At 40.9% G+C, this 14,442-nt stretch overlaps 1 protein-coding gene across 1 annotated transcript in view; it reads left to right on the top strand.

Annotated features, from left to right (window-relative positions):
• The window catches only part of SNX31 (sorting nexin 31), an 80,231-nt gene extending 66,289 nt beyond the window's left edge, over window positions 1-13,942 (top strand). The window contains exons 11-15 of the mRNA XM_065903565.1: window positions 1,359-1,472; window positions 4,964-5,041; window positions 10,947-11,003; window positions 12,595-12,597; window positions 13,853-13,942. Of these exons, the coding sequence (XP_065759637.1) occupies window positions 1,359-1,472; window positions 4,964-5,041; window positions 10,947-11,003; window positions 12,595-12,597; window positions 13,853-13,942 (342 nt within the window). The remainder of the gene's footprint in view (window positions 1-1,358; window positions 1,473-4,963; window positions 5,042-10,946; window positions 11,004-12,594; window positions 12,598-13,852) is intronic.
• The last annotated feature ends 500 nt before the right edge of the window (window positions 13,943-14,442 follow it).

Below are 14,442 nucleotides of genomic sequence, written 5' to 3'. Positions count from 1 at the left end.
GCACAAATCATTATTTAGCCAAAAGATTTGAAAGGTGCTCTCTAGAGCTCTTGCTCTATGTAAGACCTTTGTCTTTAGTCTTCTATCCCATAAATTCTAACCACCACTTCACGGAGTTTTATCTCTTTCTCACCAACTTAGCAAGACCCCTGGACTCTGGGTTTCCCTCCCTGTACTGAATCTTGGAAACTCCTCCAGGCAGTAAACTGGGTGACTACAGGGCTCACCTTTCTTGTTTTCTACTTCTCAGGGTTGACAGTTCTGCATTCTCTGCTGTTCTATGTCTGAAAACAACTGTTTCTCAGTTCATTTTTTTACATTGATGCTATCAGACCCATAGTTCTAAAATACAAATTTGTGTTATTATTCAACTTTTAAAATATTTTGACAAATGGCCTGTTGCCCTTAAGATGAAGTTCAGACTCCTTCACTTAGCTTGTAAAACCTGTAACAGCCAGGGCTCTTTTGGTAGCAAATAGTAGAAACCAATACTTCTGGCTCTAGTGGGGGGGAAAAAAAAGGATTTGTTAGAGGGATATGAGATAATCCACTGATTTAAAAGAAAGGGTGAAAAAGAAAAAAAAAAAAAGACTGAAACAGAGGCTCAGGATAACCAGGAACCAGAGGAGCTCAAGATTTCTAGAAAACAGGGATTCTTTATCAGGACCTGCTCTTTGGATCCTTCTGCCCTGGAATCGAATGAGAGACCCAGAGTATTTATCCAGTTGGCTTCAGCTCGGGTCACGTGGCACCCTCCAAGAGGGCAGCCTTTCCTGACTGTGGTAGCTTGAGAGTCACAGTGAAAGGTTTTTCCCAAGGGAATTTGAAACTCTAGTACCAGAAGAAAAAGCGATCAATGCTGTAAAGCAAAAATCACAGGTGCTTCCTACCAGGCTTCCGGGCTCTGGTCCTGCCCTTCCTCTCTCAGCCCCCATCCATCACAGCGAATGGTTCAGCCACACTCCAGTGCGCCAGGCCCCCTCATGCATCTGCACTTATTTTGTCTTCTTCCAGAAACCACTGGTTACCGCCACACCCCCTCCCCTCAAAAAAACACACAACAAACTTGGATAATTTCTTCTTCTGCTCAGATAACACCCTCCCTCCACTCTCACCCCACCAGAACTTCCTTTAACTCCTGGATTAGATGTCCATCCTGTTCACTTCCATAGACTTGTGTTTGCTTCCCTTATAATACTTATATCAAACTATGATGATTTATTGTACTTTCATGGCTCCCCAAAAGACTGATAGCGTCTTGGGAATAGGGATATTCTCAGCTGTTTTGATATTTTGTGCAGCACATCAGAGCCATTTAAATTCCTGCTGAATGTCAAGTAATATCTTTTCCTTTGTAGGGGACTCTGCTGGATACGGATGGGCCACAGCAAACTCTCAACCAGAACTTAGAGCTCAGATTTCAGTACTGCGAGGATAGTCACTGGCAGTGGTTTGTTATTTACACCAAACAGGTAAGTTCTCAGGGCAGAGCAGGAAGACCTTCAGTACTACATGTGCAGGAAAAACTACAGTGCTTCTTGCATGCTGGGGTGGACAAAGCACCTTGCCCTAACCCAAGTGGAGCAGATTATTAGAGTATGCCACACATGCGCTCTTAGGCCTGTAATACCTTTTATTTGTTTTGGTTTTTTTTATTTTGTGGTTGTTCAGTTGCTAAGTCGGGTCCTACTCTTTGCGGCCCCAAGGACTGCAGCACGCCAGTCTTCCCTGTCCTTCACTATTTCCCAGAGTTTGCCCAAACTCGTGTCCATTGAGTCGGTGATGCAATCTAACCAACTCATCCTCCACTGCCCTCTTCTCCTTTTGTCTTCAGTCTTTCCCAGCATCGGGGTATTTTCCTGTGAGCCGGCTCTCAGACTGTTTTATTTTACTTGTTACCAAAGCTTTCATATAAATTAGAAATAAATTTATTCACCAAGTAACAGAAGCCTCAACTATCGGTGACTTAGACCATGGATTAGTTAACTTCTGAAGGAATCAACAATGGTAAACATTTTAGGTTTTTAGGCTCATATGGTCTCTGTTGCAACTACTTAACTCTATTGTTGTAGCACAAAAGAAGCCACAGATAATATGTAAACAAATGCGTATAGCTGTGTTCCAATAAAACCTTATTTATAAACACAAGTGGATGGAGCGAAATTTGTTTGCCAGCCTCTGGCTTATACAATACAAATTTTTATCATCTCATTTAGTAAGAATACTAGAGGGAGATGTTGGCATCCCTATAATTCTTTTGGCCTTTTCCAAGTAAATAAAAGCAAAAGTCATACCTCAGAACCACCCCCCCACCCCCCAGTAGACTTTCCATTTTGTCTTACTGGCCAGAACTGGGTCACATGAGTACTCCCAGCTTCAAGGCAGTCTGGCTTCAAGGGAATCTGGGAAGCAAGGATTTATCATAGAGGAACAGGATTCATAACCAACTTAGGATAAGCATGAGTCATTGCCTAGAGCTGGGTACTTTGTCATTCTCAAATCAGGGTTCTGTTACTAGGGAAGGAGGGACAATGGCTTTTGGGTAGCAATAGTTAAATCTGAAGTAAATGTGAAATACTTTAAATAAAAAATCCATTAAAAATCTAATTTTCTATATGCCAGATTCAATTGGAAATTCTTTTTTACTTAGCTAACTTAAACTATTTCAATTTGGAGTCAAAACTGCAAGTGTTCTAAAACAAAACCAAAATATCAAAGTAATCTTTGCATCAACATTATATTCAACTTGAGTACCTGGTGTGCGTACTCAGGCTCAATTGCTCAGACTCCTCTGTCCATGGGATTTTTCAGTCAAAAATACTGGAGCAGGTTGCCATGCCCCCCTCCAGGAGATCTTCCTGACCCAGGGATCGAACCCACATCTCCTGCAATGGCAGGTGAATTCTTTACCACTGCGCCTGGTGATCACATTCAGTTCTGTATTCCATGCAGCATTCCAGTTTTAGGCAACCAAAGCTCAGTTTTAACTCTCCACTAGTACAGTTCTGATCAAGAGATAATAGATATCCATGTCCTCTGAAAAACAAAATACTAAATCAAAATCCCAGGTTGAAGAAATGGTCCCCCAGATTCACCTTAAATATAAAACATCCTTAGGGAAGTGATAGGATGGCTTGCTGAGGCAAGATCTGCAGTCACGTGGAAGCACACAGAGAGATTTGGGCAGCAAAACCACCCTCTTCCCTCCGAATGCTAAGTGCGGTAGTTAAATTTTATTATGGTCTTTTAATCTAGTCTGTACAAATGAGTTTAAGCCACTAAGGAGAGGTGCAATAAACATCCTTTGAAAAGAGTCCTAGTGAGGTCTTACTTTCTTTGGAGTGTGGATTGATCGATGTGCACCCAAGGGCTACTTCTGCAAAAGGCAGAAACGTGGTTTGTGTGCCTTGCAAATACAAAATGCAGGCTTGGCCCAACTTTTTCCTGGATCCTTTAAATGGAAGCTTAGTCCCTTTATATACATACAGTAAGATTTATTGATTTATTCATATTTTATTTTTTGGCTGTGGTGGGTCTCTGTTGCTGCACTTGGGCTTTCTCTTGTTGCAGGGAGCAGGGGCTACTCTTCGTTGCAGTGCTCTGGCTTCTCACTGCGGCGGTTTCTCTTGTTGCCAAGCACAGACTCTAGGCACATGGGCTTCAGTACATTGTATAGGCATATGGAATCAGTCTGCACCTTGTGGGACACCATTAAACACCCCTCCTAGCTGCATCGGCTCAGGGTTTGCTGTCATTTACCTATTTCGTACCCTGATGTTGCATAGGTGACACATATGCACAGATAAACAGGGCTCGTTCTTCGCTGAGGCAGGAAGGAAGATTTGTTTCTGTGTATAAACCCCACATCCGTGACTCTTTTCCTTATTGGTGGCAGCCCTTTCTTTCCCCTCTTTTCTCTCTGCTTAAATAAAATGCAACCCAGCTCTGTAAAACTTTGAAATGCCCCCTCTACGTAGCCCCTTCGCCCTCTAGTTCTGCTTTCTGTATCCCGTCCTCCAAAAGCTCTCTACATCAGCTGCCACTGTAACCTGAACTTTCCCTCCCTCTCCCCTCTCCTCCTCTCTGTCAACCCCTCACCCCCAAGTTCAGGGACCATCCTTGAGCACAAATTTATGCTAAAGTTCTCTAGCCTCAAGCTTTGAGCTCGTGTTGTCTGAAACCTCAGTGGGGCTAAATGAGAAATGAACAGTCCAAGAGTTGAGAACAAGAAAAAGAGGGGGGAAAAAACATCTGTGGGAAAGGAGCAAAAGGAAGTCACAGCGGAACCTTAAGTTTGGCACATGGGATAAAGTTCCTAGAGAAAGGAAAACCCCAGCTTTTGTGCACCAAGATGTATATGACGTGTGTCTTGCCACAAGCAGTGATGAGCCAATGATAAGCCACAGGTGGTGTTAGGGGCAATGGTCAATCTTAACAATGAGTGACTAAAAATACCTGGAAAATTAAAAAAGGAAGAAAAACGACTAATTTTGTCTTCAGTTCAGTAAGAGCCATAAGGTGCTAATATATCCTTTCAAACAGGTTAATATGTATGCCTATTGATAGATCTCTCAATCATTATGTATACAGTTAAGTGGAAGATTGACCATCATCATTTGATTTGATTGTGACTAGAAGTGGTTTTTATTATTCTTTGCTCATAAGACATGAGCCGTTCACAAAGTAATAGAAAAAAAAGGGGGATGTAAGGGAGCACTTTTGAAAAAGATTAGTAATGAGATCCTAGTCATTTTAAATCTATCTTTTAAAAAATTTACTGCAAGTATATCCCTGTAATTGAGAAAATTTATGGTTACTTGCTGGTTACAGCTTATGAAATTAATGAAAGTCAAAGAACTCTAAATTCTTAAAAGCATACTTTTGGAGGACAGGGCAGTATGAAGAGGGAAGGAAGAGAATGAAGTCTTTAACTGAGAGAGTTCTTTATTTCTGGGTTTCTTAGGCTTTTTTGCTGAGTAGCTGCTTGAAAAAGATGATCTCAGAAAAGACGGTGAAGCAAGCTGCAGAGAACCCAGAAATGGTGAGTGCTTTTATCTGTGTCTGTGCTTGTTTCCACCATCAGCTGACATTAAACTCCACTGATGAATTTTCCTGGGCCAGCAGCGAGTCTGGCCTTCCAGTTCAGTTCAGTTCAGTCGCTCATTCGTGTCTGACTCTTTGCGACCCCATGGACTGCAGCACGCCAGGCTTCCCAGTCCTTCACCAACTCCCAGAGCTTGCTTAATCTCACGTCCATCGAGTTGGTGATGCCATCCAACCATCTCATCCTCTGTCGTCCCCTTCTCCTCCCACCCTCAATCTTTCCCAGCATCAGGGTCTTTCAAATCCAGGGACAAACCCAACTACCCAGAAGTGAGCTTCTCAGCTCTCTGGGAGCTCAGTCTTCAGAATTCAAGCCAATTTCCCAGGGAGAAGCCAGTTGTCCTTGGATTGCTGAGAACTTGCTAACACTCTACTCTGTATCCTTGTATTTCTGCCTTCTCCCAAATGGAAGATTCCAGATTTACCATAAAAGCAACAACATAGACAGAATCAGCATGGCAGGTATGAGCTTAAATAAGCTCTGAAGTTTTGTCTCTAGATGGAACTCACAGCTTCTTGATACTTCCACTGTACTAAATTAAAATGCCTTTAGCAGTTTGGAGAAGCCATCGAATAAAAGAAGCTCTCAAGGCTATCATTTTTTCTCAGTGTAAAATTTATTTTTCTTCAATAAAGGCCTAGTTATTCATTGAAAGTGTTGGTGCTGGGGCTGTAAAGAGAGTTCCTGAGATTCTAAACTTTCTACTTGCCTTGTCACCACCAGGATACAAGCTTGTCCCAAGTAAGACAGTACAGTTTGATTTTTAAAAATGACATTTACAAACATAATTCTCTTGTAGGATAACACACTGGGCTTTAAAAATACAACAGAAAATATTTAAAAACTTTTCCTAATGTTTTTAATTTTAGTGTATTATTAGAGGGCGGATAATACCTTTAGTTTAACACTGATCTTTACTTGACTTTGCAGCTTTTTTCCTCAGAAAAATGTTGCATTTTATGCTTACTTTTCTTTCTTCTAGAACTCAAAATATTTTCCCAGGAAGGATAAAATTCACTGTCCCTTGGTGTTGGAACACTTCAAAATGTACTAGAGAATAGCAAATCATACCAATAAAACAATCAAGCGTGCTTTTTTTTTTTAAAGCATAATAAAATCTAACCTCCTATGGAGGATGCACCCCCTTAGGCCTCAATTTAAATATATGTATATGATAAATATGTATAAACTTAAATATATCATATATCATTTTATATATGTATTGTATAGAGAGAGAGACAGAGAGAGACAAAAGCAATTAATACAGCCCCATTAAAAGGGAGAAGTGCTCTCAAATGTGGTTCGATAAAGCGTAAGCTACTTGATGCAGGAAATACTTGTACAATGACTATCTAAAAGAGTTTTCTCTACAATAGGAGGAGGTAGTAATCTATTTAAATTTTTCAAGAAAAACAACCACACCATCATATTCCATAGATTTGCATGCAAATTAAAATCTATAATTTATCCTGGTGACTGATAGAAAAAATCAGCATGGTAGTCAATAAAACTTGTATTGCCTTATCCAAATACTCATCAAGTTTTATTTTCACAAACTCTTTATTTCTTTCCTTATGTTGGTTCTTAGAAAGAAGTTAAGATTTTTCCTCTGAAAATTGGATGCTGTTGGAATAGTTCACATTTCAAGAGAATGTTGTAGGAATAGTCCACATTTTAGTCTGGAATTTCATCTATTAATACAAACCCCTGGGTAGAATGGGACCTTGGAAAGGAGATAGAAAAGACAGATCATCTCTTTGAACTTTGACTGGATCTCCTTGCAAAGCACAGTTGATAAGAACAAGTCATTTTATGGAGCTTAAAGTAACCATATAAATGTTACACTGTGACATTTACTCTCTTTCTAGGCAAAACATATAAAGCCTGAATTGACACCTATCACTTATAGAAGTCTCATAGACCAAAATGCAGAGGTCTCTAATTTACAAGGCAGAATAAATTCTAAGATTTTATAATTGTAGAATCCGGGGAGGGAAAGAAAAACTGAGAAAACTGTAACTAACTGAACCCCATAAATAAAGCAGATGGTCCCTTGAGAGATTAAATAGTACTGTTTTATCCTGGTAAGAAGGAAGAAGTGAAAGAAGAAATTTAGTGCTAACTTAGAGCTAATTAGCTTAGTTAGCTTTAAGCAATGGTTTCAAAGGTTAAGGCTTGAACCACTATGAAGAGATGATTAAGATTTGAAGTCAAATGAATGTACAAAAGAAAAATGTAGACATGCAGCAAAAAAAAGTGTTAAATTCTTAAGACAGTATTAATTGAAAAACCAGAAAAGAGAAAATCATGTAACATTATTCTTAGAGCTGTGCTCTTATACAAAAACCTAAATTGATTTTTTAAAATATTTTCTACTTTTAACTAGAACAAAATTAAAGGATTATTTTATTTGAAAATAAAATATATTAGTTAGGCGTAGTTTTGACTGCCAATAACAAAAGACAAAACAAGACAAAATAAGTGTTTTGGACAAGATAAAAGTTGTTTCTATCGCATCTGAAAGCCCAGAAGCAGGCAGAATGGGGCTGTGATAGTGATTTCATGGTGTCACCAGAGATCTTTCTGCTCTGCTTTCTTCAGTGTGTGGCTTTTACCTCATGCCCAAGATGACTGCTGGAGATCCAGCCATTACATGCACATTCTAGACAACAAGTAAAAGGAAAGTATGCAGATGCACTCACCTTTTTTCTTTAATGAGGTGTCTCAGAAGTCCCACATAGAATTTCTGCTTATAGCTCATTGTCCAAGAGCTAGTCACATCGCAGGTCCCCACCCAGCTGTAAGGAAATCTGGTAAATGTAGTCTTTTTGCAGAGTATGTTGTCTTTCCAAATAAATGTGGGTGTTACTACTAAGAAAGAACAGAATGAATAATGGAGTAGGCTAGCAGCAATCTCTGCTATGTAAAGAAATCTAAAAGACACCAAGAAAAGAAAGCAGGTGGATTTTATGTAGTATGTGTATTCCCTACATACAGGATATACGGGCGTGCCTGATAGCTCAGTTGGTAAAGAATCGCCTGCAATGCAGGAGACCCTGATTTGATTCCTGGATTAGGAATATCCCATGGAGAAGGGAAAGACTACCCACTCCAGTATTCTGGCCTGAAGAATTTCATGGACTGTATAGTCCATGGGATCGCAAAGAGTTGGACAGGACTGAATGACTTTCACTTTCATTCCTAAGGAGCTTCTGAAAGCGTATTATCGTCATTATAATTATCATTATTTATACATTGAACCATAATCTGAATACATGAGAGTTATCAGAAATATGCTAGCAAATATTTTCTGAATTGGAAAACTATTTTTAAAATAGTCTATACCTAGTTTGTTTTTATTAGTTCATATAATTTTTCCTTAGGTTTACTTAACAGTGGGTCTGAATCTCTAAATTGGTTTTCTAAAAAATGGCAAAGAACAAGGTGGACTTCTGATTCCAACTTGCCTCATACCTCTTATCCCCTCCCCAGTTACGTAACTATATATATTTCTCTCTCCACTCCTCTTTCATTTGGGGCGAGATCAGACAGTGTAAAAGGCCATTGGGTACTTTGAAGTGTCTTTCTGTTATGTGATGAGAAGGGGAAACGCCAAGGGCAGTGCCATCTGATGTCCCGGGATCGGCAGCCTCTGCATAGCTTGTCCAGTTCAGAAAACAGAAAAGGTACTGACAGTGCAGCCATCACAAGGATGGTCTGAGCATAGCGGGAGGACAGTTTCAGAGAGCCAGAGGGGAAGGAATGAAGGGTTATGCTATCAGCAGAAACTCTCTGTTGAGAGAGAGAGAGTGCAGGAATCCCGCATTATGAAAAATGGATTAACTCCACCCCCCCCCAACTTCATCACCCTGGTATATAAAATATAAAAAGCCTACTGAAATAAGTCAAGGAAACAAACTATATCAGAAATTGCTGAACAATTCTAGTGTGTTTTATTTTTACATAGGGAGAAGGAAGGGAAGGAGACTAGGAGAGAGAAAAATTCCACGAAGTTTCCCCCAACTTCTGTATTTCAGTGCACAAGACTACTTACTATCTTGTAATGCTGTAAAATGATAAAATGACAAGACACAAGGCATCAGAACATTTCTTTCTCATTTATCAAGACCTAATAATGATTTTTTAAAACTACTGAGATAGGCTGCAAATATATGAACATCTCTATTGAGAATACTAACCTAAAGGAAGTCCTATGTATACTTCAAAGTGATATATTTTACAGAAAAATTAAGTTAATCATAGTTAAAAAATAATCCTCTTTTGCAGTACCATGTTATTTATCCCATTTATTTTGTAATGTCCTGCTCTATATAGGGGGACATGATCTCATGAATAATAAGCAACTTAGTTAATTCACCCCCTCATTCTATCATTTACTGATGCCTATATTTACCATATATGGAGAAGGCAATGGCACCCCACTCCAGTACTCTTGCCTGGAAAATCCCATGGATGGAGGAGCGTGGTAGGCTGCAGTCCATGGGGTCGCCCAGAGTCAGACACGACTGAGCGACTTCACTTTCACTTTTCACTTTCATGCATTGGAGAAGGAAATGGCAACCCACTCCAGTGTTCTTGCCTGGAGAATCCCAGGGACGGGGGAGCCTGGTGGGCTGCCGTCTATGGGGTCGCACGGAGTCGGACACGACTGAGGTGACTTAGCAGCAGCAGCATATTTACCATATATAGTGGCTAGAAGCTGAGACTCCAGAGTCAAGGAGTTTATTCATTGGAAAAGAAAAGCAGTTAGGAAAGAGACATTTAGGATGATAGAGTGATAAGCTGAGATATGCACTGAATGCATAGTTCTTTAATATTAGTTCTTTTCTTTTTCTGTTGGGCTGGCTAAAAAATTCTTTCAGGTTTTTCAGTATGCTTGGAAAAACCTGAATGACCTTTTTGGCCAACCCAATATAAGAAAAGTCTAAGAGTCCTTTCCCCTAAACCCTGGCTAGGGGACTGACCCTGGTGTGCTATGACCTTACCCTCTGACCTCCAGCTTCCAACCGGGGTCACCCCTGGGGAAACCAGTGAGGGGAGGAAATGGAGACCAGGGTATTTATTTCTCCAACTCTGTCCCTGCCGGATCTCTGCGGTTGGCCCAGTCCTCGGCTCAGGGCCACAGCTCCTGAAGCGACTTTTCCTACCTGCTGCTTCGGCCACTCCGGTTCCAATACCAGCTGCTCCCCTCACCCCTTCAGACCCAGAAGTGGTGAGAACCCACACCCACCCCAGCTCCTCTCCACTCGCTACACCCTTTCACTGGTGCACTTCAATCCTTCCCACACCTCCATTAAGTAGTTCATTGTAGAAAACTCCCTCAGTTACCCTGGGAGTAAGCCATCTGCTTTCTGCTGGGCCCCTGACTGTTATATTAGGTTTACCTTATGTGCATGAGGTATATTCAAGTGCCTTAAACTTCAGTTTGATTCTTCTCTTGATTAATGATGCCTTTTGAATAATCAGAGCCCCATTTGGCTTTGGTTCAGCATATGGATTGGAGCTCTGTGGATTATTTCTGGATTTAGGAGTTCATTTTGTGTGAAGTCCTTTTAAAAGCTGTGTTAAATCACAAAATCCGTAGGCAGCCACCAATGTTAAGCATTAAGCTTCACTTCACTTTCGGGGACTCAATTTCTGAAACGCTGAGATACTTGCAAACGAAGGGGGACTGTGCAGATGACAGGCAGGTGTCCTGCTGACTGGCAGCCTTCGGGACCATTAAGAGGATTATCGTGGAAGGAGAAATGTGCTGGTTAAATAGATTATTTGTGTGCTGCTTCTCTGGCTGTGCTGACTGACATTTCACTAATCTATTTAGCAGATTGAAGTTCCAGAACAAGGCAAAAGTAAAAAATACCACATTCAACAAAACCAGGTCTGTGAGTAAAATTATGTAATGGGCATATTATAATTTTGATAAATCTGCCTGTTTTCCCCCTTTTAAGTAACCAAAGTCATTCTACTTTTAAGATTAAGCCAGAATTCTCTTCCTCAGAAGCTCCTCCATGCAGACTGGTCCAACTGGACGACCATCACAGAAACATAGTGTTTTTACTGTAGAACCCAGTTGGGCTAGGAGAAATGCTTTCCTGAATTTATATATACAAAAGTTCCAAGAAGAACACAAAACTCTAGTGATTTTCTCCTCCACTCCATGCAGTTTTTTTTTTCCAAATGTTCTTTCTAGTGTGTATGTTTTAGTTTCATAGGCTTTCTGCAGTGTATTCTGTATAAAACAGCCTTTAAGTTGATAAACTGCTTCTTCAAGCATTTAGGTCTGCTGTGCAGATAACAGTAGCAGTAGATATCATAATAGAAAGCATTAATAAACACTCATGGCCAGACCCTATTCAAAGTACTTCTCTGTGGATTAACACAGCTATCCTCACCATGACCCTGTATCATTGGTACTGTATCACCATTCCTCAAATCAGCTGGGGAAACTGGGACACAGAGAGGCGAGGTGACTTGCCGCAGGTTATCAGTGGTAAAAGGAAGCAAGCAGTCTGATTCCACAGCTGTGTCCTTAACTAACTTTTCCTTTAGAGGTTCAGATCTTAGTGGGGGTGAATGAAATAAAGGTGGCCTCTAAGTAGCATGGGATGGGATTCATTATTGGTTCAGCTCCCGTCACAGAGCCTGCTGTGTGTATAAAGGTAGTTAGTATGTAAGTACAGCATTTATAAATATATAAGGTCCTTCCTTGAGTGGATAAGCTCAGAGAAAAATTTTAAACACAGACTAAAAGCAGACCTGCCTCTCTTACATAATAACAGCACTTCTGGCGGCTTACATCAGAGACAGGCAGTGAGAACTCCACCAGTTACTGGCTATGTGTCTTCAGGGAGGTCAAAAAAGCTGAATGTGTAAAAGGGATGCTTGGGGTGCTTATTAAAATGCAAATTCCCACCCCAAAAGGTGGATCCAGTAGTTCAGGATTTATAGCAAGAATGCCAATGGGAAACACTGCACCAGACTTCAATGTCTTTATCTTTAAGATAACTTCATCACTTGAATTCATCCATGTCAGCAGCATAGTATGGCACAGAGCTGTGGTTCTCAAACTTGGTTGTATAATGGTATCACCTGAAGAACTCAAAAAACATGATGGCTGAGCCCTACTCTCAAAGACTCTGGTTTAGTAATAAATTTTTCTGAGGGGCCTGACAGTGGGATTTTCTAGCTGCCCAGGTGATCTAAAGTACAGCCAGGATTGAAACCATTACTCTAAAAGAGTGGTTCTCAGAATGGAGTCCCTAGACCATCAGGGTCAGCATCCCTTGAGAACTTACTAGAAATTCAAATTCTCAGGTCCCAACCATATTGGACCAGAAGCTCTGGGGCTGCGGCCCAGCAATTGTATTGGGCAAGCCCTCCAAATGAGTCTGATGCATGCTTGAGTTCAAGAACCACTGTCCTAGAACGACAGAGACGCCAGTCAGCACAGATAAACAGCAATGCTGAAGCAGGTGAACCTCTGTCACGCTCTGAGCAGGGCCAGCATTTTGGAAGGGAGCCTGGTGCCCAACTATATTGAATTCCAACTTACTTTAGCCAACCGTTGTAGAGAGCTTATCCTGAGCTAGGCACTGTTATAATTGCTTTCCACATAGAACTCACAGCAACCCAGATATTATTATTATCCTTGGTTTGTAGCCAAGGGAACTGAAAACAGAAGAAAGGTTAAGTAACTTGCCCAAGGTCACCCAGCTGGTAAATGACGGAGTTAGTATCCATTCTCAAACACTCCTTGTTGGTTAACAAATAAAATTTTGTTGCTGTTGTTCCTTTAATTACTCTGCCATGAGGCGTCTATCAAGACAAATTCTTCATAGGGGGAAAAAAAAAGTTTTAGCTGCTCTGTCTGGTGAGCTGCCACACATTTATGTCCAGGGCCAAAACCCAGTCTTAGAGGTTTTATAAACACTGAAAGTCGACTATTCACTCACTGAAGGTCTGCAGCAACTGTAACTTCTTAAAGTATGTTAAAATGTCTATAATACTTTTCTTAAAAACTTTGTGAGGGATGTGCACTAAAGATTTTGGTGAAGGCAAAAACAGAAAGTTGTATGTCTTTAAGAGATGAGGAAAAGACAAGAGAGGCAGAGTTCAGGTGTTACCTGGAGACACGCCAGCGCCTGCAAAGGTGCTCTGGACATGCCTCTTCGTACCAGTAGGGGGCACCCTCAGCAGTTAACAGATGTACACCTACCCCTGAAACACAGCTGCTGCAGGCTAAAACCATTTTAAAAAATTATCTATTTACTTGGTTGCGCTGTGTCTTCACTGATGCGCGGGGGCTTTCTCTGGTTGTGCTGAGGGGGGCTACCCTTCGTTGCGGTGCCGGGGCTTCTCAGGGTGGGGGCTTCTCTTGCGGCGGGGCATAGGCTCTGGGCGCGTGGGCTTCAGCAGTTTCCGCTGGGCGCCAGCTCGAGAACAAAGGCCCGGCAGCTGTGCAGGGGCTGAGATGCTCTGCGACACGGTGGTCTTCCTGGACCAGGGGTCGAACTGGTATCCGCTGCTTTGGCAAATGGATTCCTCTCCACTCTACTCTTCCACCAGGGAAGTTCAGGGTAAAACCATTTAAAACAATCATTGCTTAATAGATATTACCTTTCTGTTGCTTTTTAAAAATATTAATCTTTGGCTTTTTAACTATTATTGTTGTTATGGAAATTATTTCATCTCATGTATATTTCTGACCTCTCTGTTTACTTGTAACAGAAAGACTATTCTAGTTTTCTGCCAAGAAAAAGCAAGATTAAGATAGCTGAAGTTGACTGTGGTTTTGGGACCATAAAGGAAGATCTTTGAAGACAAAGTCTAACTTCTTAAAATGGTCTTAAAGGTGATCTTGACCATGAAAGGGGTTGGAAGTTGAAAGGCTTCCTACCTTCCTACCACCAATGGAAGAAATGTGAGCCTTCCCATTTTTTTTTCCTGGATGGACCATATTCATCAAGATGACTTCAGAACTCTCTTTATCTCAAGATTAAAAGAAAATGCAAACCAAAGTTATACAGTTTGTTTTTAATGACTTATAAATGACAAATGGTGAATCTGAAACAATTAGTACAAACCCCGTGCTTTTTTCTTCCCCTAAAATATATATTGACCTGGCTTCATGAAGCCTTTTATATGTTCTGATATTGCATGAATGAGAGACCTAATCTAAAACACTACAAAGGCACTTGGGGTTAAGATCTGAAGACATGACTAATCAGCTGTGGCTCTAAGAAATGGAATCATTGAAAAAGAGATCTGGACGTCACTGATCCGTCCACAGCATCAGAACAAGAAGGTGATGAAACACC

This window comes from Muntiacus reevesi, chromosome 12, assembly GCF_963930625.1.
Source record: "Muntiacus reevesi chromosome 12, mMunRee1.1, whole genome shotgun sequence".
NCBI lineage: Eukaryota > Metazoa > Chordata > Mammalia > Artiodactyla > Cervidae > Muntiacus > Muntiacus reevesi.
Note: the sequence above shows the minus strand (reverse complement) of the source record. Positions and strands in the feature narration are given on the sequence as shown.